The sequence below is a fragment of the Zophobas morio genome, unplaced genomic scaffold (genome assembly GCF_036711695.1).
Source record: "Zophobas morio isolate AGI-343-1 ecotype UQ-CSIRO unplaced genomic scaffold, CSIRO_AGI_Zmor_V1 ptg000024l, whole genome shotgun sequence".
In the NCBI taxonomy this organism is placed as follows: Eukaryota; Metazoa; Arthropoda; class Insecta; order Coleoptera; family Tenebrionidae; genus Zophobas; species Zophobas morio.
Genome location: NW_026972129.1, coordinates 17,271,387 through 17,298,956, shown reverse-complemented (window position 1 = coordinate 17,298,956; position 27,570 = coordinate 17,271,387). Strand labels below are relative to the sequence as shown.

General features: G+C 32.0%; 1 protein-coding gene across 4 annotated transcripts; it reads left to right on the top strand.

Moving 5' to 3' along the window:
* Window positions 1-612: 612 nt before the first annotated feature.
* LOC135135298 (zinc transporter ZIP1-like) lies at window positions 613-27,570 on the top strand. 4 transcript variants are annotated; one of them, XM_064064322.1, is made up of 4 exons: window positions 613-752; window positions 7,660-8,562; window positions 12,636-12,845; window positions 27,040-27,570. In XM_064064322.1, exons 2-4 carry the CDS (start codon window positions 7,734-7,736, stop codon window positions 27,138-27,140), a joined length of 1,140 nt encoding a protein of 379 aa, XP_063920392.1. In that variant the 5' UTR covers window positions 613-752; window positions 7,660-7,733; the 3' UTR covers window positions 27,141-27,570. The 4 variants fall into 4 exon arrangements, with proteins under 4 accessions (XP_063920392.1, XP_063920395.1, XP_063920393.1 ...); XM_064064325.1 differs by lacking the exon at window positions 613-752 and adding an exon at window positions 1,472-1,582; XM_064064323.1 differs by lacking the exon at window positions 613-752 and adding an exon at window positions 1,472-1,620.

The window sequence follows — 27,570 nt, the reverse complement described above, 5'->3', positions numbered from 1 at the left end:
GTCAACACCACTAAAATATATGTAATAGTAGATATAATAAATAAAACCGGACTCAACTTTATTAATTGTGAGGTGATTATAACGTCTTAATTATTTTCTTTTTTTCTAAAGTAGGAATCAAGTGCGTATATTTGAAAACAAACCAATTACAAACAGTCCTCGCAACCAATAGGAATTAACGATTTTAAGGCAGCGGTTCTTAACATTTGCACCTCGGTGTTCCCTGAATATTTATTTTTCTCTTTACCACAGCTAATAGCTAAAACTTGATCATTGCCTGGCATAATATTGGCATAAACAGTTAACAAAATGTGGGTCGCCGCACATCACAGAGAAATTTTATGTCACTAAAATTTTGTTATAAATGAGTTATAAATTTGGGAAATTGTGACCAACAAAAATTATCATTTTTTTCGCTCTATTAACACATACAATGCTTTATGAAACTTTGAATAAAAAAAATTATTATCCGCGTCCAAATTACCGTGTACCGTTATAACCAAATAAATAATAGGCGGATCTCCGTCAAAACTGCAATGTATGCACAACATTTTTTGAAGCACTGTGCAGTACTTACTATAATAATGTATCCAGTGTGGGTAAAATGTCGGTGTCCTTTTCTCTTCAGTCTTCAACGACTCGCTATGAGGTTAGCGTTGCCGCGTTCTCTCCATTAAAACATGTGAGGAAGAAGTGCTACAGTTTTTATTAGTGAGCGGTGCCCCTAAATAAGAAAATTAGCGCTTCTACAGGTATTTATTTTTTCATTTTTCCTTTTGTGTTTTTTAAGACCGATCTAAGCATAAAAATAATTAGTGTTGAAAATCGAAATCTAAGCGTAATTATAGCGGCAAGAAGTAAGTTTAATTTAAATTGAATGGGGCAAATTAGAGTCGTCGTGCTGGTGACTACTCTGCATTTTAATGCCAGCATGAATGAAAAAAATTACTTAATGAACGCTCGCCTGTAACACAACAAATAATTTTTTAAACACACCTCTAATAAAGCAACTGCGGTCCTCCCCTACGAGAATACTCTCTTATTAAAATTTAATTCTTCTACATTTTTAAAGAAACAACCCTTAGAAATATCCACCTCGTGTCGACATTCTCAATGTCGCTGAAATGTTCTCAGACCTTCAAAACAATTCCCATTTATGTAAATTCTTTAAGAGCAATAATCGACCGTAACATTGATCAGTCGTGGTAAATTCAATTGAAAAATCAAGTTCAATCGTTGCAATAAAAAACAATTTCGGTTACAACCGTGTGACTGCATTCATTTAAAATCGTTTCCTGATATAGGCGCGGTATTTAAATTAGAAAGTCCTCTTACCAAGTTTCTAAAATATTTATTAAATGTCGTTTGGCGTTCTGACCTTCAAGTTCACAATTGCGATTGAATATCTTTTTTGTTCGCTGCAACTCTTCAGCTGCAGCGGGAATTCCTGCGGACCAATTTTAGTGGCTCGAAGGTGATGGTAAATCCCATGCTGGGATTGCATGCAAGGCAAGAAGAACTGAGAATGCAGGCGGTTAGTCCCGTCTTCAAGGATCTCGAAGAGTGGTTGTGTGAATTGTAGGTGGTTATACAACTACAGTGCGTGAATTTTTTTTTGAGGTATGCTACCAATAGTTTTGTTATTGATAACAGCAAGGTTAGTGTTTGTTTTTAACGAGCGGGTAAAACATATCTAGTTTAGTGCATATACTTATTCAAAATGATAAATGTGTTTCTATAATGCGTAAACATATCTATAAAACTTGTGCAATTGCAATGGTTTGTCGACTACTTATTTTGATGATCTACTCCAAAGAAAGTAAGAATTCGTAATTTTAAACAAATTTTAATTTAAACAAATCGAGATAAAAGCTATAAAATTGGGAAAAGTGGTTTTGTTTTATGGAAATGAGGAATAAATATAGGTAAAGTTTTGAAATATTATTTTCCAGTTTTAAATTTATACCAAGAACTAAAAACAACAAAGATTTTAATATGTACAATTAATAAGCATAATATGGACACTCATATTAAATTAAATAAAATTTTTCTTATTTAAGAGAACTTTTTGATTTAATAAATAATATGGCAATACTCTAGATACTATATTCTGATCACTTCGTATATTTCAGACAGGAAATATTAGTAAATAGCTGTCCCAGATAAAACTACGCGACCTTGAGAATGAATAAACATATTTAAATTCTGTAAACGTCGTGGTTTTTAGCTTGAAGGGGAAATCTTAATTCAGTATTTTGCAAATAAGACGCACATATGCCATTTTTAACTGATTTTAATAGATAATTCAATTACGATTACAATGATGTAATACACTTATATGTATTGTATTGGATAAAATGTCTAAAAGAAGAAACACGTATATCGAATTGCCATATATTGTCATGGACACAGATGTGCAAACACGATAATTACATTATTACTGTTAATTTTTACCGCCAGAAATCTTGAACTACTGAAATATTTCCTATATTTTCCGTCTGTGTGTCTGTCTGTCGGCTGTGTCGATTTTTTTTAGACAGATGTTCTCCGAAAATACTGGACGTCACCTCAAAATTTTGCCAAATAAATACTCTCTAAAATATCCATAAAGTACACAGTTTATTTCAGAAAAAGTTGGTCGAAGGTATTTCGACAGAACTTCCCCCGCCCTTGAAGTATAATACAACAAATCCAGCTTTTTCGAAAAATTATAAAGTTTGATTTCGCGAATTTTATTTTTTTATGATAATCTTTATAAGTTATTAAATTTTCTGATGACGTCATCTACATTTTTGCAAGGACATGTATATCAATTTGGATAAATGCAGTGTAAAACTAATATTAACAGTACTGTATTTCCAAATTTTCGGAAAAATTGATGAGTCGTTCTTGATTTAATCAATGCAATAAATTGCTTCATTCCATTATTTTTTTTTTGAGTCATCCTGTATAAGTAATTCTAAAAACAATGAGTGCTTTGACAAACCACAAGTACAGAATTATAATGTATATTTTGCATATTTCAGAGAGAATTTATTGGGCAAAATTTTGAAATTACGTCGTCAATTTTTTCGGTGAGGATAAAGGAATAAATTTTGAATAACGATTTACCACGATTACGATGACCTGAATACGGTTGCCAGATTTCAGAGCACTCGGTACAATCGGTCTGATAGTTTCGGAGATTATGGGTCTAATAAAAACCTACTCAGACAGACTGACGGGCAGACAAATAGACAACTTTTTTCGCACTTTGGGGGTCATGAAACGTCGAGAAAACATAAAAGTGGTAAATCGCCCGATGGACCCGATTACAATACTTCCCTAGCTTACGCTCAGCAAGTCAAAATAGATCCCGAAAGTTGTCTAGATAGAACCTCCTCCGCTTAACCAGTATGATCAACTAAAGTAAATCCAGTTTCTTAAACTATAAAATTTGATTCTGCAAAAAAATGTTTTATTATAATAACCCCTAAATGAAAGAAAATTAGGAGTGTATGAAATAAATAAAGAAAATATATGCACGATTTTCTAACATTTTGAATAAGACTGAACAATGAATAGATCAATTCTGACTAACGTTTTACCATATTCATGATAACCTAAAAACGTGGACAAAATTTCAGCACAATCAGTTTTCCAATTTTTAAGATAAATCGTGAAATTTTGTAACACAATTTTAATTTTTTTTTTAAAGCCTATATACACAATTTTAATAAGGTTGATTAAATAATACACAATAGGCACAAAAGCCTATTCTGCAACACTATTAGATGATGTCGTCATATTTCCGGTGGTGATATTAGATCTAGATTAGATCTAGACAATATTTAGAAACAAATCTATGATTTAACAACAATTTGTCAACTAGTTTCGAAAATAAAAAATAAAATCGCCAACAGATAACAGACAAAGGGTAACCTACTTTTGACATTCTGGGTGCTATGAAGGATCGAGAATATGTAAAACTAGTCACTCCGCAAATGGTCCATGGGCCTAAACTAACTTTTTAAATATTGAAGTGTTTTTACTTTCCAAACGTAAATCAGTGAAGTATTGTAACAATTAGTATTTAAAAATTATTTTTTTATTTTTCACTTTAGCTAATATGTAGTTAAAACTACTGAAGTTATGAAGCGGCAAAATATTTCTTTTCAGAGTAACGGTTTAAAAAGGTGTAGTTATGTGGCTATGTACAAATATCATTAAAATTGGTTAGTAGCAGTAATAAGATTAAGCAAATGTTGTAATGTAATCTTGACGAATGCCTGATTTTATGTTTCTACCGAAAATGTTTGTTTGATGTGATTTGTCTCTTGGAGATTTTTTTTAATAGCTCATCTTCAAAACTGCTGGATGGAGTGATCAGTGTAAAATTTTAGGAGGATTTTAAAATTACTGTGAAACCAAAGTTTTTGTATTCGCCTCATCAACATTTGGCTCACTATAAGTCTTGTTTTTACGCATACGGGTTATCGCAAAAAAAAAATTGTTAGAACGAATATAAATATATTTTTCTACGGACGGTGCATAAATGTATATCATTATATAAGCAATTATGATAGCCATTATCGTCTGAGTGACTAATGCCCACAACTGCAAAAATAATACTACACTTTTTCTACTTCTAAATAAAGAAAAAAATCGTCTAAATTTATTTAGACAGGACAGCTTCTTTGGAAAAGTACAAAATTTAATTTTGAGCAATTTTTATTTTTTCATGATAACCCTTATAAGTTAAAATAAAGATATCTGTGGACTATTAGAGTACAGGTAAAGAATGCTGTGCGTACGTTTCAAGTGATTCTTTCCATCAAAATTTTGGCAAAGACACTGGTATCGATTTGAATAGGTGCAGTGTAATACTAATAATAGTACTGTATACGCAAATTACATATACATATTTTTTACACCCTGTATAAGTAATTCTAAAAACTATCAATGCATTGATAAACCGCAAGTATAGAGTAAGTGAGATTTTATTTAAAGATATAAAATTGTTTCTCGCGATAATCTTAAAACGTTTACAAACTTTGGGACCGTTCGCTTAAAATAAAAAATTGAAACAGCTTCATAAACCACAGTTGCAGGAGGATGTTATTTTATGAAATTTAAATAAAATTATTGCGTTTTACCATTTATACGGTGTAAAATTTGACAATAATCGGTAGGGTAATTTCAAAGATTTTTAAATCGACATAGACAGGTGGCACACAGCAGGCGGCAGGCGCTAGACAGACAAAAAAGGAGACCTATTTTTTCGTCCTATAGGGCCATGAAACGTCGAGAAAACATGAAAGTAGCTGTTATAATACTTTGGGAAGTAAAAATCACGCAAAAATTTAAAACGAAAACCTATAAACAAAACATAAGAAATAAGCAAATGCCATGCCATGCACGGGCGATTTGAAATAATGAATCGTTGTAGTAAGTACTAAAAGTTTTTTTCTTATTCGTTCAAAATCATTGTCCCCAAAGGAATAAAGTAAAATCGTTATTGCCAAGGGAATAAAGTAAACAATGAATAGTTATATTAACTACTTTTTCAATTTATTCTTACACTAACATTATTTGAAATTCCACTGTTAAAAACGACGGTCGTCGTATGAACCTTCGTTGTTTCTACTAACATGGAGATTATTAATTAGTTCGGAACTAGTGCTCGAAAAGGATTTCTTTTTTTGAAGTTCTCGTAAGTTTCCTCATAGAGTTTAATTAATTAGAGAATTTCTTATGTAATTATTTTCCATTTTAGAGTGTTTTACAATGAATGCCAGATTAAATACAACACAGCGTGAGTTCAGGGTATGATTTTCATCAAAAAAAAAATTAGGGTAAACATTTTGTATTCATCACAGAAATAAACCTTCGATTGAAGATGTATCCCTTCCCGTAAGTAAACAACTGTTGAGTAATAATTATAAGGATTACATTCAGATCTACACCTAATTTATTATGATAAACTTTAAATTCATTATTAAAAAAAAATACTGATTTTGACTTAATTAAGGTGTCAAAATTAACTAGGTATAATTAATTACTACATAAACAATTTTTAATTCAGACCATCGTCCCAAAACTTACTTTTCTGCAAATTTTGACTTTGCCAAGTTTGTTGCGTCAAAGTATTTAACATTTTAATTAGAAGGTCACATTTTTTATCGTCGTACCTGACAATAGTTGTGCACAATACTGCAGGATCCTATAATTTCAAGAAACCTGACCTTTTCTCATAATTTTATCACGCGAGGTAATATTTAGCTTTAATAATACTTTGGTATTTAAGTGTCTGCGGGTCTTTCAACAGGATTTAAAAAACGTACAACTGTGTTTGTTGTACATTAGAGTTCCCAAGAGGCATGTCTTGATTACATACGATTACTTCACTTCTAACGTATTTTAAAAGAAAACACAACTTAAGACATATGTCCTTTCACTTTTAAGGCTAAATGTCTTCGGCAATTCACTAGCATTATAATTAATTATATTCTAGAATGATGAAGGAGGTGAATTACGGTAAAATCGTGACAGTGGTGATTCAGAACACAAAAATTTTAAAAATGCTTGCAGACATATAGATCTAAATATAATTATTAGACCAGTTTAATACAGCAAAAACAAAAAAATAAACAAACAAATTTTTGTGACATTTATTAACGATCAAATTTAATTTGTCTAGACTACATAGTAAGTATTTCATATATATTATATATATTTTTTTGGTTTCACGTTATCATGATAGTGAAGCTACGTACGTTTATACATGATGTAAGCATGCAAGCACGTAATACCATAATTAAATATCTCTGCATTGTCCTTTTATAATTTGCATGCCAAAAAAATGCACTTGTTACGCGTTCTAAATGCGTTTTCAGTTTCACTTCCAGAAAACGACTTCCGTTACGGCGGCTTGAATTACATGTTAATAGAGACCATCAGATTACAGTTATAATTTCACCAACTACCTAACAAAAATGAAAATAGAGATTTAATCAAACGCAAAAGGGAAAAACAGATTTTCCATTGTAAATAACGATAATTTAAGCCAGAACAACCCAATAGAGTTCGTTCTACTGGATCATTATGAAACCTGACACAAAAAGTTTCAACTAGAATATCGTATTGTGTAACTTACGGCAGTGAAAGAAAAAGTAAAATTCTTTGCTAGAGTGCATTGTGAGCTTAAAACGTGTTAAAATCCAGGCAGTCCAATTTGGTTTCTTTTTAATTGAGTTTAATTACCAGACAGTTGCGTTCCTCGTTTTCGTTTTCTAATAATGTGTCCAGATTTAGCTGTGAGGTCACTCGAACGCATCGAGCTCTATCAAGCTCGGTTTTCCCTGCAATATTTTTGAAGTGAAAGTCAAGGGTTGAAAAACGCATTCGAATAATTAATGATATCGTATGCAATGATCGCTCTAGTAAACTGGCAAAAATGTGCACGAATTTATCACGTCCGTGGAATATTTCGTAAAAAGCTACCTCGCCGGCTAAGCTCGCATTAAAATTTTATACCGCTTAGCTACGTGATCTAATTTTTTTGCTAAAACTGGGTCTGAACATTTCAACCCGTTCATCCAGTTCTAAGAAATGTTTACGAGACGTCGAACGAACCGTCTGCTCTCGAAATTCGTGTCTAATGTGTGCTTTTGGGTTTAGGAAGAAGACTCGGCATGAAGAGGTAGGAACGAAGCTGCAAATTAGTGAAAAGTGTGATAAAAGTCGGCGTAAAAATGGAAGCTGTGACTAGAAACGCGACGAAAAGCGAAGGCTCGTCCGATTTAATTCTGGCGAAAGCGGTGGCCATGTGCGTTTTAGGCATCGGGTCCTTTGCAATCGGAATTCTCCCGATTAAACTGACCAAGTGGATTAACATCAAGTCCGTGGACGGTGACAAAAACTTGTTGATTTCTTTGTTGTTATGTTTCGGTGGTGGCGTGCTCTTGTTCACGACTTTCGTCCATTTGCAACCCGAAGTGCGGGAAAGTTTTATGATGCTGGAATCCCACGACAAAATTCCCAGTATAGGCAGTGGAATTCCGATGTCAGAACTGGTTTTTTGCTTCGGCTTCTTTTTCGTGTACCTCATCGAAGAAGTGGTTCACCTCTTCCTTGACAGGAAACTGGACGACGACAGTCTGCACCGCTCGCTCTCCATCAGGTGCAGCAACAAAAAGAGGAACCTCACTATCCCGAGGGTCACCCTGAATAAGTTCGACGACGGGAACATCAGCTACATCAGCACTTCGAATAAAGAGCTCCTCAACTCCCAGTCCACCATTAACTTCGACAAGCACTCGCATTCGCACAACATTGACGCCGCCTTGAAGAATTCCTTCAGTGGTTTGTTGGCGGTTTTGGCGCTGAGCTTCCATGCCGTTTTCGAAGGACTTGCGGTGGGTCTTGAAGGCGACGTCCAGAGAGTTTGGTATTTGTTCGCTGCCATAGCCACACATAAGTTGGTCATTGCATTCTGCGTGGGATTCGAACTTGTGACCTCGAAAACGAAGTTGCTTCTGGTTTTGTTGTATATAGGAACGTTCGCCGTTGTCACCCCATTAGGTGAATATTTTTTTGTCCGCCGACGATCTCAATTTTATAGTAGAATGCAAGCATAACTATCTAAACTATATGATGATAATATTATTATTTATTGATAATCCATGACAACCAATGTTGTAGAACATTATAATTGGACAGTGGGTAGAATTTAAATCATGCAAGGTCCTATAAAATGGAATGCTCGAAAGGTGGAAAGACCTACCACAACAATTTAAACATGTAAATAAAACATTTGAATAATAGTCAATAACAACTGACAACAATTTATAAATATACATACAGTCGAACATACATTTACGATAAGCCAAATTAAACTACATGTTTTGGATAATTATCACAGCAATAAAAATATATTAAATTTAAAATGTTTGACAAAACTGTATCTCCTCAATTTTGTCAACTTTATTTACCTTGAAAAGCATTGTATTAATATCTGTGGAAAAAATTAAGTGATAATCCAAAGTTATACTCATATGGTTAAATTGTTTTACATTTTTAAAATTATTATTGTAAATAAATTAAGCAAAACAAGCTTCATTTAATTATCTAAACTGCATGAAATCAAAGTCGTTTCTACACAACTTCACTGTCTTTAGATGCATGTTAGGCCATATTTTTCGAAAAAGATTTATTTAGGATATAACTAGGCTTGGAAAGCTTGTCCACCTCTCCTCTCCGGTGGTACAAATTTGGAAATACCTTAGTTATTTCATTGGGTTTAAAATTATCCTATTAACAAAAAATAGAATCTTCAAAATGTAAGCAAGTTGATAATTATTTTAAAATGCAAGTTTAAATTCTGCAATAATATTACAAAAGTCACTAGAAAATATGACGATATAAAAAATTCCAACCAAAAACTAACTCCAAACATAAAACTAGCATCAGGTGATTTTTTAAATTTCTCCTCTAGTTGGCCATGACTCAACAGTTGAGGTAAGCGTTAAGGTAAACGAAGGCAGAAATTAAAAAAATCACATTGCTGCATTTTGCTGTATCTACAGGGTGAGTCACAAAGTGCGGGCTCTTCGATACCTCATTAATTAGCAAAAATAGAAAAAATGGTTACAGACTGCAGTTGTACAATTCTTTGAAGTTTTTTAAAAATAGAACGGTTCAGTTTTTAAAACCTGTGTTACAATATTTTGTAGAAAGATAAATAAAGTTACGCGCTTTGTTGTGGTCTAACGAAAATTAAGTATTAATTAATTAAAATTTAAATATCGATATTTCAGTTTTTTCCATTAGGCACCCTGTATTTTATTACTGCATCTTATTCTGTTGTTTTTTCTCTTTCTTTTTTGTAAAGTATTTTCTATATTTAAACTTGATAGTTTAGTAGCTACTAAGATAAGAGTGATTTTAGCAAATGACGTACCCTCTAAGAAAAGAGAGGGTGGGTGGGCGGGGTTAGTACCTGCTAAGATAAGACTGATTTTGGCAAATGAGATCCCTCTAAGAAAATAGAGGGAGGGTGGGCGGGGCTAGTACCTGCTAAAATAAGACCGATTTTGGCAAATGACATACCTTCCAAGAAAAGAGAGGGTGGGTGGGCGGGGCTAGTACCTGCCAAGATAAGACTGTTTTTGCTAAATGAGATCTCTCTAAGAAAATAGAGGGAGGGTGGGCGGGGCTAGTACCTGCTAGAATAGACCGATTTTGGCAAATGACATAAATGATTGTTTTAAGTTTAAAAAAAAAAACACGGCGACACACAAGACTTTTTCAAATTCATAAAAAATAAAACACTAAAAACTCAAAAGATTTTTTCAAGTTCATCCAGTAACAAAACATTAGATTTCTTTAAATTATCCGAAAATAATATACCAGGGGACCTAAAATTAACTTACTTTTTTAAAAGACTGTTTATCTGTTCAAAAACTATTGTAACAGATATTTAAAAAATAATATTATTGCGTTTTCTTTTGTGATCCCTTACATTGCTAAAAAAAATAAGAAAGTTGGGAAAACGTGCTACACTATGATTAATGATTTTGTCTTTGCGTTTGATTATTGGTACGTTGTTGACGAAATAATACTCTAGAAAAATCCGAAGAATCCAAAGAATCCGAAAAACAAGATAATCCAAAAAATATCAACAACGTTCAAAAAAATCCAAAAAATCAAACAATGCAAGAAATAAGAAAAAAAAATATATATAAATTGAATAAATCCAAAAAAAATCCAGAAAAAAAAAACAAAAAATTCTAAAAAAATCCAGAACCCTAAAAACCAAACAATTCAGGAATAAAAAAAAATCGAAAAAATTAATAAGACCCAAAAAAATTCCAGAAACTCAAGAAACATAAATCCTATTTTTGTGGTTAATTCGCTGTTTTAATCTAAGGAAATAGTTCTTATGGAGTAAATGCAACCAATAAAATAATGTGCAAAAAATACCTTTTTTTTGTTAATATTAAAAACTAAACGGTAAGACATACAATTTTTATGTATGACGGGTATTATTTGAAGTTTATATCCTCGGCCGATTTGATACATAAATAACTAAAAAAAATAAAGCCTAGGAAGAGGCTAATAAGAATGTGTAAAAATATGTGAGGTAGTTTAGAAAATCTAAGTGGTGTGCTATGCCTCAAAAACAAAACACTTAGTGAGTTACCCTGTATACGTATCTAATAACGGATGTTCATTTGAAAAAGTCATCAAGTTGGCTTTGTTTTTTGTGAACAATTAAATTTTAGATTTATTGTAGATAGTTCACAATGTATAAAGAAATAAGGTCAATTTACTCAAATGCATACCCAATATGTTTAAAAACTGGAGTAAAATTCGTGTTTAAGCTTATTCAAGCCATTGAAATACAGTAAAAGCCATTTTTAAATACATATTAAATCAAGATTGCAGGATAGCATACGTCTTGATCTCTTTTTGAAATTTAGCATTGGCTACAATTTAAATAAAGCAGCTTTGCTCATACTAAGAACAATTTTAAGAAAATGACTAACATCACTAACTAACACCAACTTTTACTGTAATTGTAAATAAATAATAATAAGTAGAAATATTAAAAATGACACCTATAGTCCGTTTAAAAAATCGGACGGACAGAGTCCAGCGGCGTACTTATATAAGTATTTACCTGAAACCATTTCAATGATGTACACCTCCTTCCATTTTTCGTAAAAGAACATAAATAATTGCACCTTGTCATAATTAATTATGACCTTCAATACCCGCCTATGTCATGGATTATTCTTGCAACTAAATATACCTGAAAAGGATTTCGCTTTGTTTGTCACAGCCTTAGGGGATGGATACTCGGATACCTAATCAACGAACTGCGGAACATTCGCCATATCTTGCATTCCAATCTCTTGCCAGTGAATGGTACATGTTTTGCCACTTCTGTTCAAAAGCACAGTTACTATATTTCATTATTATACGATTTATTACTCTTCGTCTTTTAAAAGTAGACTCTAGACAAAAAAAATACGAAAACGCCCACAAAACCTCATATTTATTCAACTTTGGGTGGTTTTATTATCTGCGCGTATCGAAGTGTCTGGCTTTCCCTACCAACCAAGAAACCTGTATTTTGCAAGAAAAGAAATTATGAGTCATAATCTGAAGAGTTATGACTGATGATATTAACATAGACGTGTTATTTTTTTAAAAAAGTTACACTTCTACAACCTGTTTTGAAAAAGTATCAGTTCTCGCAAATTTCACTCTAATAAATATAATTTAAATTGGTTTTTATTCTTACACATATACTTAGAACGAATCTAACGAGTGTTAAAAAAGCTACACGTTTGCGGTTGGCTATGCGCCTCTGGGAGATTTAAATTGATTTTAAATTACTCAATATAATTTTCGTGACAGTAAACATAATATACAAAGTCACAAACGTGAAATGTACCTCTAAGCACTATTATGGTTGTTAATTTGAACTGATGTTTGTCTGACACAAAACTCATAATCCTTGGTTAAAATTTCATCATAATCGACGTAGACTACGCGGCCTTTAAAATCCATATCTTAAAAATGCATCCATTCTACTCGCATAATGAATACGTTATATAACATAAAGTTAATCTATGCTGAACTTTCAGGCATAGGAATAGGACTAGTCTTGACGGAATCTCACGACAGCCATGAGGACGTTGCTTCAATCGTTTTGCAAGGAATGGCAGCAGGAACTCTTCTATACGTCGTCTTCTTCGAAGTTCTAGCGAGAGAACGTGGAAACCACCATAGCGGCGTTTGGCAATTGTTTGCAATTTTACTTGGGTTTGCCGTCATGTTCTGCTTACAGATCTTGAGTAAGTGCAATTAATCTCACTCACGTACTCCGACCACTATAAAATTCTGAAATTTCTTGTAATGAAGCGAAAATGTGGAAAGTTTCGAAATGTAAAGTGGAAAATTGCGATATGTTAAATATTTATGTTGACGAGAATGGAGCGATGGTACAGATGTCGATGAATACATCTACTTTCTATATTTCTATATCAGGATATATCTGAAAGATCGTGTAATTATTACACTAATGGAATAATTTTAATTATTTTAGAAAACGCAGTTTATTGCTAAATCGGTTAATTAATCGAATTAATATCAACTCAAGAAAATTCTTTTATAAGAAAGTTACGCAACAAATTTCAACATTTATTATAATAATTTGTAAAAAAAAGAAAAATAACCTGTCGAGAGACAAAAACACTTTGTAAAGAAAATAAAATCCAAAATCAACAGGGATAATTAAGTCGTGTGATTTTTTGCAATTAATGGTTATTTGGTACCAACTACAGTATACACAATTAATTGTTTTTATTTTAACGAAGTTTTTAGATCAGCGTATTTAAATATTTGTTTAAAATTCAGTTACGCTTCACTGCTTCCTGTTTCCACAAACAAATTAAAACATTTTGCGTGCACAACCTTCCTTTAAAAATTTAGAGGTATTTGTTGAATCAGCGTGATACATTATGTATAAAATAGATAAATTATTCAACACATTATGCGCACTGAGCATAAATAGTCCCAAGATTTACCATCTTCTCAAAAGGATTTTTGACGTACACTTTTTCTTAAATAAATATATATCTCAAACACAGGAGTTATTTTGACCGAAATTTGTCGCTTAAAAACTGTCTATTATCTTCCAAAATGTCCAAATCGAATCTGTTCATTAAAAAATCTATATCTATAAAAACAAAAAGTCTACAGTGTTTTTTTAAATTTCTATGATGGGATATTTTAATAAGTTACCTTACACTCGTGAAACAAAAATACGATTGTTTGTATTTTTTTTTAGAAATTCTCGTAGAACTAGATTTTTTGCATTCATTAATGTGTCATACTTTAATCACCCATTCTTTGCCACTGCCTTTTATTCGAACGCATTCTGTGACACAAACACACTCAGTTGACTTGTTTATATTTGGTCTGGTGCGGAGTGTCAGTTCACCCTTCTCCACCGATGATAGGAAACGGAGACTCGTATCAGTTTTGGGGAAATGGGGTCGGGTCAGGTCAGCTCAGCTCAGCTCAGCTCAGGTCAGAATTAGTAATTAAAGATTTAATTTGCTGCAATAAGCTCAACATCATTTTTTATATTAAAATATAATAGAATTAGTTGTCGGTCTACATATGTATATGAATCTCTTAACCCAAATCACTGCTAAAAAAGGTCGAAGGTAACTTTTCGTATTTATAACACAAGCGATTTTGAAAATTTTACCAAATTGTTGAATTTCACGTAAAAACGAACTAGAATAGCAATGGCTTTTTGCAAAACGTTTTAATTGATTCTGAGAATTGACAGAAAAAACTAGTAGGTACTGTAAAAATTGAAAACAAAGATGAAAAAAGCGTTTGCATAGTACTATAAATACATATAACGTAGGTCGTAATAGTGATGATCAAAAGCAAACATTAAACACTACTTTATGTATATTTAAGAGATCCTTTTTGGTTGACAAATAAAGAGTGTCCGACCAAAGAGCAAACCATAAAAAGCTCGCTATTAGAAGGGCAGAAGGTCAAATTGACGTCATAAATATGAATGAAAACCACATGAATCGCATTCACATTCTCTTTTGCAATAATTATATTCACATATATTAAAAGCTTAACAATAAAAACTGAACTTTGCGAACAAATTTTTTTCTATCATCTTCATTTAATTAAGTACACAATAGTGCATAACACTTAACATAACAAAAACAAACTCTAGCGGCATATATTAACAATAACTACCTCAGATCACGTCAAGTAATAAAAAAAATTAACCATAACACATGGCTAGGGTGAAAGCAGTCACAATTGTAAAACTTTCGCAAAATTCAGGCTTTAGAAAAAAGTGCCTTTGACGACGCGCAACGCTAAGCAGTTTTTTTTTTATTTTACTTCTGCGTGAATGAATTTAATGGTACTAGTGTGTATAAAGTGCTTCATTAACTTTTTATTATTGTTTTCACTGGCAAACAATGGCAAAATAATAACATTAACCAGGCAAAAAGAAAGCAACAAGGTCAATGTCAGAGCAATGTCTCCAACTTGTAAACCTCATTTTTCTGCGGACGTCAACAAAATAGAAACCTGAAAGAAAAATGGTATTCGTGTTAACTATAAAGACGACCGTTAGTTTAAATTACCGACTTGTTTATTAATTAATCGGATCTTCAACTTTCATTCACATTATTACTCAATTAAAACGCGCGATTTCGTTTATGTAATGAAGCGTGAGTGAAACATTGAACTTCCGATTTGGTTCGGCACGTGTCTTACGCTTTTAATAAGAAGATCCACTCAGTGAGCATATAATTGGGAAGTTTCCAAAACACTAAAAACTACGTAATCAATAATTATAACGAAATTAAAACATTCCTTTTAGTGCTATTAGTAATTGTTGGCTTGTATTACATATTTTAAGCTCGTTAGTGTGACCGGCGCCCCCACCATTTTTCAAATAATGATTGTTAAATATTACATAAGAGAAATTTTCTCTTCAATGTCATACCTTTGGGCAATCACTGATTGCTTTTAGAAGGTGAAGGAGCGCCTACTTTCCTTAAAGATACAAAATGATGTTACTAACAAGCTTTGATTTTTTCTTCCGTTTCGATTGCGCAATTTCCGGATTAATAAATAAGGTGAGTTTTATTGTATGGAAAGGTAAACGCTAAATATGCAGTACTAAGAAACATTATTTCCTTGAGTATTTGTCACGAGTAGTGAATTGCAGGAAATTAAAATTTATCCGTGCTTAATGGCCAAATTAAGGACCACTGTTTTTAGTGAAATTTAAAACAATACAGTAAACTACAGTGACACTAATTTGTATAAACTGCTTGGAAAATTAACACGAAAGGTTTCCCAAGTTACAAGTAATGATCTAAAAAACGTCCGTTCTTTTTTCATCAATGATTCTTTGTAACTATTGGATTATTATTCTAATTTCAACACTATTTCTGGTTAATTGCCTTATTCGGTTTCGGTGTGTAATTTAAATAAAGACTGTTTTAATTATTACCAAAACAATATTGCGGAAAGTGTTTTAAGGTGCAAATAAAGTTAAGTTAATTTATATTTTCAAGGGTAATACAATTGGCCAAAAATTACCACTCCTACCTGTAAGTATGCAAAACCGGTTCTGTTTCTCTACCTGTTCTTAAAATTTTCATGTTTTAAACATTTAAAATTGTTTTTGTCTTACAAAATAAGTGTCCTCGTTGATGTGGTTTCGCCAATTTATATCAATTAACTGCATTCGCGCAGTTTAACTGCATCATACTTAGGCTAAAATTTCAACAAGGAGAATATGGAGACCTACTTTAGTAAGTAGATATACTTTAAAATTTATTAGGTATAAATTGCGCCTTCAAGTTGGCGTTTGACCAGAATGGCATTTTTCTTGTCGTTTTACATCGGGGAACGAAATACAAGCCCACGTATACAATACCAACTCAAAGACATTTTTTGCTGATCGCACATTGTGATTACAAACCATTCAAGTCTGTGAAATTTCAAATTTCGGTTGTTTTTTGATGATGTGCAGTTTTAACAATGGATGTATTGAACTTTAAGTTCTTCGATTAACATCTAATCATGCGCCTCTAGCCGTTTGAATGAAACATACACCAGTGGTATTTAAATTTAATTTTAACGGATGTTGACAACATCGAACATACATTGTAAAATTACGAAATGCACATTTTTTTTATTGTGTATACATTATTATTCACTTATAACAACGACCTTGCAGAAAATTTAAAAGCAGTCAATAATAATATTTGCACAAATGATTTGGCATAAAAAGGTGTTTATTTGTAGGTTTATTCCAATCAAAGGGTGTCACATTTGACTTTAAATCCTTTTTGGGAGGAAAATGTTGAGCTGACGTCATAGAATTATGACGGGTGGGAATGATTACATAAATTTTGGTTAAGGTTTTCCCACCTACATGATATCTTAATATGCATATTGCATACAAAATTTAATAAAAACCGGCACAGACGACAGACAGATGGACGAAACTACAATACTTACGCTCGTAAAAAGAAATTGAGGACTCCAAAGATTTTTCATGCTTTTTAAAAATGAATTATCACAAAATACCAAGATTCTCCAAGAATTTTCATATCCATAGATTAAAAAAAAACTGGGAAAAATTAAAAGATTTGATTTTGCGAATTTTATTGTTTTTTATGGCAACCATTATAACATAACCTAAAATAAAAATATGTATATAATGTTTCACAGTAAAGGTAAAAAACGAGCTAACCGTTTGTTACAAGTGAGTTTTTTATTACAAAATTTTGTGTTGATGTCATCCACATTTTTGCAAGTTGGGGTAGATGCATTGTAATACCAATAATAAAATCAGTTTTTATAGATGCATTGTAATACCAATAATAAAAGTATTGTATTATTGTGATTCTTGAATAGTGATTTATAATCAATAAAATAACGAAATAATTTAATCACGTCTGCCGAATGTAATAACTGAAGACTGAACTGAAAATCATTTTTGGTACTCGTAATTTAAGACAAATAGCCATAACACTTATCAACCTGTAGATATGAGAGTAAAACAGAAACTAAACTAAAAAATATTTTTTACGAATTGGAATAACCGGATCACAATGCCGACGGTCCAGACTTTTTTATTGCTCTGACTTCCGCTTATTGAAAAAAACACTACATTTTATTTTGATTTTATACCTAGTAATTCACATTTGGTTAATTATAACTTGTCTAAATCTAGGGGAGGCTCAGTCTCCCTCTAGCTACAGCCTTGTCTAGAGGTTATGAAATATCGAGAAAATATGAAAGTACCAAATTGCCCGATGGACTTAGTTTGATTTGAATTAATTCGTCCCCTCAAAACAAAGGATCAAAACTATTAAGTAGTAAGCTACAATCGGCAAAATGTTCTGAATATCATTAGTATAATTCTTATTAAATAAAGACGTTTCTATTTTCACATTTTCGGGAAAATGGAGTGACTCGTTCTTAATTTGATCAATAAAAAATATGAATGCAATGATGAATCACAAGTAAAAACTCATCATATTTTGCACATTTTGGCTAGAATTTATTCAGAAAAATTTTTGAGATGACGTAATCAATTTTTTGGGGGGAATAAATAGATTTATTTTGATTAACAATTTACCATGCTTACAATGACTTTAAAACGTCTGCAAGATTTCAAAGCATTCGGTTTTGCAGATTCAAAATTAAATTGCAAAATGTTGTTCCATCATTTTTTTTTTTCCAAAAATTTGGACGTTTCGGATAAAAACTTAAAACGGAGTCATAAACTACTTGTGTAGGACTATGTTATTTTATACAATTTAATACCCATTTACTATGTACAATTTTGAAGTGACGTCATCACATTGTTTGTGGGGATGATTAGACAAATTTTGGTTAACATTTTACTACATCTACACGATGTTCCTAATATAAATATAAAAGTTGGCAAACAGTACTTTCGGAGATTATCTGTCTAATAAAAATCCGTGATGGGAGACAGACAGACAGACAGACAGACAGACAGACAGACAGACAGACAGACAGACAGACAGACAGACAGACAGACGGAAAAGGGAGACCCTTTTCATGTACTCTAGGAGTCATGGAAAGTCGAGAAAACATAAAAGTTTAGAGTCGGCCGACGGACTCGAAAAAGATTTGGGGTTCTAAAAATTCTTCCTAAACTCATTCAAAAACTTAGTACCAAGATTCTCCAAGAACTTTTCATATTCTTAAAACAAAAAAAACTCTAGAGGCGACCAATATTGTTTTGATATTCTTGAAAAAATAACAACTAGGCATTTCTAAGTTTTTCGTATTTGTTTCAAAAATTAAACACCAGTACACCCAAGATACCTTGAGCTTTAAAAAAAGTCACTTGGAGCTCTCAAGATTCTTTTAAACTCTTCCAAAAAGCAAAAGACAAAGACCCGAAGTTTCTTCCGCCTTCTGAAAAAAAAATATGCTAGTGATTTTTCAAACTTTTTCTAAAACAAAACATCACGAGTCCCATAGAATTTCAAAAATTCTGGCATTCCTAAAAAACGTTTAAAATTTCACAGCATCCATTTAATGCGACAGATAATGGAGTGCCTACTTTTTCATACTCTAGGCGTTATGAAAGGTCATAGAAACATGGAACCAAGGAATCGAATCCATCGAGTGACTCGCCCCTTTTATGTTTTTTCGACGTTTCGTGACTCCTAGAATAGAAAAACATAGGTCTCTCGATTCCGTCTGTTTGTCTATCGTCTGTCGTCTGCGTCTACCTGCGTCTGTCCCGATCTTTATTAGACAGATAGTCTTCTAAATTGCCGGGCCGATTGTTGTGAAATTTTATATGAATATTAGGGATACCTATCATTCTGTCGAAACTCCAACCAATTTTTTTTAGAAATGTATTTGTAACTAGCGTTCAAATAAAAACGACGTCAAGTTGGCTTTGGAAATGTGAACGAATCGTTCACTAAGCCCTGAATTTACATTTACAAGGCCAGCTTGACGTCGCTTTTATTTGAACGCCCGTTATATATAATTTCAGTGAAAAAAATATATATAAACCCAGTGATATATCAAATGAAATTAGGTCGGTTAACAAATCTTTGTGAGGAATATACAGCACCGATAATAAAAATTTTGAATAACATTTATTCAAAATTCGTCTCTATAACAATTCTAGTAAAATCTCATTACGGTATGCGCACAAAGTTTGATAAATGATTAATTATAAAAGTATTTCCACTCTACAAATTAAAGAAATTTACAAATTTTACAAAACCTAGTAGTAATAGTAGACATACCTATGAACAAATGTACTTAAATACAGAAGAAACAATTAGTCCAAAGTTCCTTATTTACACAAAACTTTCCCCGGACCTGAGGTCAAACATTCAAATAAATTCATGTATATACTAGAAAAAAAAGTCGACGAGGGTGGGATCCGATTCACGGGCGCATAGTTCAAGTTGCTGAAATTCAACGCCTTAAATCAACCGAACTTGTCTCAAGGCGGATTCATAAACCACAAATGCAGGGGTATGTTATGTTATAAAATTTGAATATTGATATCCTTGACACACATAAACACACTGATAAAAATGTATATAGACGGCAGATGGCAGACAGACAAATAGGCGACCTACTGTTTCGTATTTTAGGGGTCATCAGAAAACATAAGTCGTTGTTCGTTGGATGGGCCCCATTATACGTTTTAGGAAGCTATTTTCTAAGTGAAAAAAATAACTTGGGTACATTTACCACTAAACCGGAATAATGTAAGCTATAAATAGACCCATTATGTACTCTTTTTATTGTTTAAATAACTTCAACAACAATGTTTTTACAATCTTCACAACTGTCCTTTACTTTGTAGGACAAGCCAATATATTTACCTTATTAAATAAACTTCCTGAAGTGACATTTGTATACACCAAAGGAAATACTGATGTTGCAGTTTCGCCAGCATCAATTCAAACACTCATAAATCGTATTGAACAACACTTATTGCATCAAAAGCCAACATTACCTATTATTTGCGATGCCATGTCGCAAGAGCTGTGTGAAATTAATCCATTTTAGTCTAACAAAATGGTGTTCGCAACTGCGTTGTCCCCATTTTAATGCTTGGAGTGCTTATCCGATTCGAAAGGAAATGTTTTTGAGAAGAAATCGTGTTAAGTGTTGTAATTGTGCGTTTGCCTTCGATTGTCTGTAAATATTGATCGCCTTGATAGTATTGTTGTAGAACTGGGGAATGCCAATGAGATTTTAATTTAGAAAGGTGGGTTTTCGTTGTAGATCTGGTGATAAAAAGTACTGGTAAGCTTTCTTCAATTAGCGTCAATTTGAAGAGCTGGAGCGCCTACTCGTGCCGTATTTGTCATGAGTGATTAACTTCCACGTAATTTTGCTCAAGTTAACTTGGATAGAAAGTAGGCTATTCCGGAACAAACGACGTGCTCTTAATGTGTAAAAGCAAAAGTTGTGGCTTCTATGTGAAGGTCATTCAACGGGTCAGTCACTTTTTGTCCGGCTGTAGTTTACGCTTGCTAGTCGTATGAGAAGAATAATAATAAATACGTGAATAATAATATTTATGTTTAGGACTTCGTGCAAAAATGTTACCACGGAAATATGTATTAATAATAACAAAAATTGTATAAATAACACCTGACATGTTGGCTAAAATTAAAATTAATGTCTGTTTAATGAAACACTCGTTGATAAATATTTTAAATTAGCTAATGTTACACTAAAGAATCTTATATAATGAATTATGGTGCTGCGAAAAGTCAAAAATACCACTAATGATTTAGATAAATAAAGATGGAATTTGCAAATGTTAAAGTTGAGTAACGTTGGAAAGTTGAAAAGGTTAAACTTAAAATAAGGTTTTATTCTTGACCTATAAAATTTGGCACGAGTTTTAAATTTTGACACAAAAATTTTAAAAGTACATTCGTGGTTATTACTCCATTTAACTTCATTTCAACTAAAACAAAAATAACGTTCTGAAAAAGCGTATACATCGACAAGACTGTTACTTAAGAGAAAAGTTTGCGAAGTTATTTACACACAACTTCCGCATACATTTACTTGGTACCATCACAAAATTGCCTTCCCATTTACGAAAGATTTTAATTAGTGGTTAATATTTGAAAGGGGCTATTTTAATAAAAATAAAGAATTCCATCAACTCCACTCTTGTGAAAGGCACCTTAGCCTTACTAGTAATATTAAAAACCTAGTAAAAATATTTTTGTTTTGACGTAATTGGATTACGCAAATAAAGTCATTCATCTTTGAAATATCTGAAGCATTAGAACGTGTAAGTTTATATATTCAGTTATGCATGCATTAGGCGTTTTAGATTTTAGACGTGAGGTCAACAGATTACCGTAATTGCAATGTCCCCTAAACCTACTCTCTTGATTAATTGGACACACATTTGACTGATTGAGATCAATTAAATAACGCAGACCGAAACTAAACCCATTTAGATTTTTGCGTACATAATGATTACGTTAATCGTTATGTAATTTAACGCATATAAAACGCAGCTAAAAATAGACCGATAATAATTTAGTGCTGGGAAAAATAAAAAGTAAATTAGTATAAAGCCGTGCGAAATCCACTCATAAAACCAGTACGAAGATTCAAATTAAAAAAAAAAATCTTTACATTTGAAAGTTCGGAAGTTTTTTGCCATTCAAACGAGAATTTTGAAGGTCGTTACCCTTGATAGTATATTATAATTGGAAAATAGTTTACATTCTCTTTTCTGCGAAGAAGGTTATTAAACCTTATTCGTCACCTGGTCTAATTTTAATTTCTAATATTGCAAATGGATGTTTATAATGAATTAAATTTTAAAGTGTTTTTTTTTTGGAAAAATGTAGTAAATTAAAACATAATGTTTAATCACGAAAGCACAATACGTTATGTAACATTTTAATATTAACCAGCTGTTATTATTCAATACGATGACTAAAATTGCGTAAATAATGTAAAAGATTGCACACGAAATGGAGATTAAAAACAATTAGACTCTACGTATAATTGTAGTAATTATAAGCACATTAACATGTAATTTATACTTGTTATTCGTTGTCATTTATCTGTTAACACTTAATTTTACTTTTTAATTGGCTAGTCTGAAGAAGCTTTTGTTATATTCGACGATCAATTAGTATTTCTGTCGTTATATTGAACTGTTTTATGCTAAAATCCGATAGTACCCAAAACTGGTGCATGGGCACGGATATCTTTTATTGCATTCTTGATCCAATAAATTCAACTAAATGAAACCAGAATGAAATAGTAAAAAATAAATGTAATATTTATTTGGTTACAGATATTAGAGGAATGTTGCTATTAATAAAAGCACAAGACCAATACAGGTTTAATCAAAATAAAAACCGGATAAGATTACCTATTAATTTATTTTTAGATTGTGTAAGGAGCACAAATACACCTGACTGAGAAAAAATATAAAAAGCAAAACACTGAACGATCGATTTTCAACTTGACGTACTCTAATTTCTACAGTTATAAATAATAACAAGTCATTTAACTTCTGAATAAAACCAATGAGTTGCGAACTTTGAAGTTCCCATGAAACTTAACGTACAGAACATCTTGCTCACATCGCGAGCATTATTTATTCAATATGTTTGGCTCGCTGCAAGTTTGCACTATGAATCTTGATCCATTTAATTTTGTTTACACTTCAAAATAAAAATAAAAATTATTTTTGTGATAACTCTTATAACTTAATAAAACAGGTATATCGACTTGGATTGGCGCAGTTTAATACTAAAAATAAGAGTATTGTATTCCCAAAATTTTGTGGTAAAATGGGGTGAGCCGTTCCTGATTTAATCAATGAAATAAATTGATTCATTCACTTTTTTGAGCCACCTGTTTAAGCAAATTTAAAAAAATATGAATGCAATCATAAATCACAAGTAAAAACTCATCAATATTTTGCACATTTGGGGGGGAATTTATTCTGCAAAATTGTCAATTTTTTCGGGGGAATAAACAGATTCATTTTCATTAACAATTTACCATGCTTACAATAACTTTAAAACGTCTGCAAGGTTTCAGAGTATTCAGTTTTGCAATTCTTGATTTATTCATTAAAATAAATTGACTGATCCATTAATTTTTTTGAGTGGCCCTGTATAAGCAAAGCTTTAATTTGATCAATAAAAAACTTGTCGAAGTATAATTCTAAAAATCCAACTCGTTAAAAATAATTATAAAATCTGATTATACGAATTTCGTATTGTGAGAACGGCTGTAACCAGAGACATAAATAGCACATCTTGTCCTTCAGCACTAGTTAATAGCAATCTGAAGCTCAAGTGTTTATTTATGTCTATACTTCGAAAGAATGTTACGTAGAAAATAGTTTCATTTGAATGAGTTTGTCTCCTCAAAACAAAGGGCTAAAATTATTAATTCAACCACAATCGAACAAAATATTATGAACATTATAATTGTTATTTTATCATTTTTGAGAAAATGGGGTAACTGACTCGTTTTTAATTTGACCAATAAAAAATTTGTGATGACACCATCAACATGGATAATACTAGTCACAGCACCAAAGAAAAGTTGTCACAGCGCATTACCAGTGCAAGAAAATATTTTTGTATAACATTCAACTCATTTTAAAATACGGTTCATTGAGGTGACGTCATCAAATTGTTGGTGGAAATGGATACAGACAGACAGACAGACAAACAGACAGATGGAAAAGGGAGATTACTTTTTTCGTACTGTAGGGGTCTTGAAACGTCGAGAAAATATAAAAGTGACCATTCTTCGGATGAACTCGATTACTATACTTCCTTAGCTTATATTCGGGAAGTAAAAATACTAATAACAGCGGTACCTATTCCCAAAATTTATTCAGTTAACATTATTTAGCAAAATTTTGACATGACGTCATGCAGTTTTTAAAATTTAACACATTTGCAAGATTTCAGAGCAGTCGGTTTTGTAGCTTTTAGCTAAATTGTATGGTGATGTAGAATTCTGACTTTTTTTGTCAAACTCTACATCATTAAAATAAAAAATTGGTCGAAAGTTGTTTCGACAGAACTTTTCTCGCTCCTGAAATACAATGATATTTTTTTTGAGTCATCCTGTATACGTAAATCCAAAAAATACTAGTGGAATGATAAATCACAAGTACAGACTCATCATATTTTGTACATTTTAGATAGGATTTATTCAGCAAAATTTTGGGGTGACGTCAATTCAATTTTTTCATTTTTAGGGGGTGATAAGCAAATATATTTTGACTAAAAAGATCAAGATTTCAAAGCATTCGGTTTAACAGATTCAAAATTAAATTGCAAAGTGTTGTTTTATAATTTTGATTTTTTTTCCAAAAATCTGATAGTTTCGAATAAAAACTCTAATCGGAGTCAGAAACTACATGTTTAGGACTATGTTATTTTATACAATTTAAAACCCATTTGCTATGTACAATTTTGAAATGACGTCATCGCATTAGTGGTGGGAGTGATTAGAGAAATTTTGGTTAGTGTTTTACCGAACTATTGGATCGATGTTCTCAAATTTTATATGTACGTTAGGAATATCGTGCAGATGGTAAAATGCTAAGCAAAATGTGTCTCATCATCCCGACCACCACTGGGATGACATCCTCTCCAAAATTTGCAATGGTAAATAATTAAATGTATATTTATCCAAAATGTTATCAGTCTATGCTATTCATATATTTTAGAATTTCTAATACAGAGTGACATTTTATCGATAATAATTTGAATATACAGTACTATTTTATTCGTGGTATTATACTACCTATTCAAATTGATATACGTGTCCTTACTAAAATGTTCATGACGTCATCACGAAATTTTGTTATGGTGAAACTCACCTGACATGTACTTTAAGAGTCCACACCTATATTATTTTAACTTACAGGGGTTATCATAAAAAAATTAAATTCGCAAAATATTTTTTTTATTTTTTCCAATAATCTGTATGTATTCATCTGTACTTCAGCCACGAGGGAAGTTCTATCCATTTAGACCATTTTTTTTATCTTAAAACACCACATCATCCACCGTAATAAAAATTCTAGCAAATTTCTGTGATGTATTTCAGTTCATAGAACTTTTTAAAATTTGTTTAGGAAACTTTTTTAGAAAATCCAGATGCACTATTCTCTGTAAAGTTTACAAAATTAACAAAAAAGTCAGTTAGCATTGTCTAGATAATGCCAACGTGTTTGGTGAAACGCGTCGAAAATTTTTGTAATGTTTGACCCGACCTGACCTGACCTGTGCTAAACGTTAGTGTTATCGTATACCGGGACATCGAAAAAAATTCCGAAAAAATGGTTTTATATATTTTTCACGGTTGTTTAACTGCTAATTGGTCCATCTTGTCAGATCCCCCTATAGACGTTATGTGCTCAAAATAAAAACCAGAATTCCTAAAAAAATCATTATGGGAAATCAAACCAGTTTTCAACTTAGATACAGTGAACACGGAAACTAGCTTATGCTATGATTATTATGACATTTGGTTTTCTAATCTGACCCAACTTCGTAAAGAACGCATAAAATATTATTATTATAACGTATTTTAATTCCTAGTAAAGCACAAGGTGTTTTTCAGTTACGTAAGTTTTTAAGTAGAAATCTAAAAACCAGCCGACAGCATAAAACCACACATTTACATAAAAAAAAATTCTTAATGTAACGAGAAAATGTTGCATGTTATTTTAATGCACATTTAAAAAATGTAAAGGAGATAATTCATTGTATGCAAAATCTTCCACTTAAACAAAAACCACTATGGTTATGAGAAGCCATCTTGCTCCGATTTGCTGAACGCAGCCAAATATGAACCAACTTTTCCTAGTTAGGGAGACTCGGTCGACCTTCGTTTTCACCTCTCCCTGCTTTGTTCTCCGTGTATAAAGATCAACAAATTACAATCAACTTTTACGTAATTTTATATCTAATACATTAATTAAGGAAACTAAAGTGTCATTTTCACAAACCGTGACCAATAATTACATCGAATTATACTTCACTCTCCCGTACAGCCCCGCATGTCCTTGAACATAAGAATGCAAATAACTACACATGGAAGTCACTTCCTGTAAGATTATGAGGAAAAGTGAGAAAATAGAAACAACACAGTAATATAGATGCGGGTTTCGACTTATAAAATTGGTTTCAGTTTTGTTGAAAAATGGTGGGGGCGCCGGTTACAATGACATGCATTATGCAGATTGCATCATTTTGCCTGAGGAGATACCGCTACAAAATAAACTTTTATATCTTTAATTTATGACACGTACCATACGCTAAATACTATGTTGCATGTCCCGTTATTCTTACTAAAGTATATTTGGCTGGGTTATTTGAGAAGTGTTAGTGTACAACTAAATAATCAGATTTCTAACTTATTATTATTTTTCAGCTGGACATGAGCACAGCCACGGAGGTGCTCATTCTCATGATCACGAACATGCGGAACACTTCGAAGTTACCACCCATCATCACCACGAACACATCCATTGATTTAAAGCTAATTTATATTTATTTATATAATTTTTGATACATAATTTTGTACACTAGATAACGTTTACGTTCATGAATATTTCCAATTCGCATATTTTTTCCTTTTTTTGTGTGTACCTGAAATTATGAATCAAATTCTTGTGACTGTGTTTGAAGTGTTAGAATTATGTGTATATTTTAAAGTGCGAGATATGTAGTATCGTTGAATGGACTCCAGTTTGAAAAACAGTACTTACAAAACAGATAGCTACATATTTTTTAAATTGGTAGCAATAGTGATATGTGGCCCAAACAATGGCAAAATACTGTTTTTCATTATATTCTTTAACTTTACTCTAACCAGATCTTATCTTTAATAACGTGAATGCAATAATGTCACGTGTGTAAATATGTACTTCGAATTTAATAATAAAGTTTTGTATAAAATTAA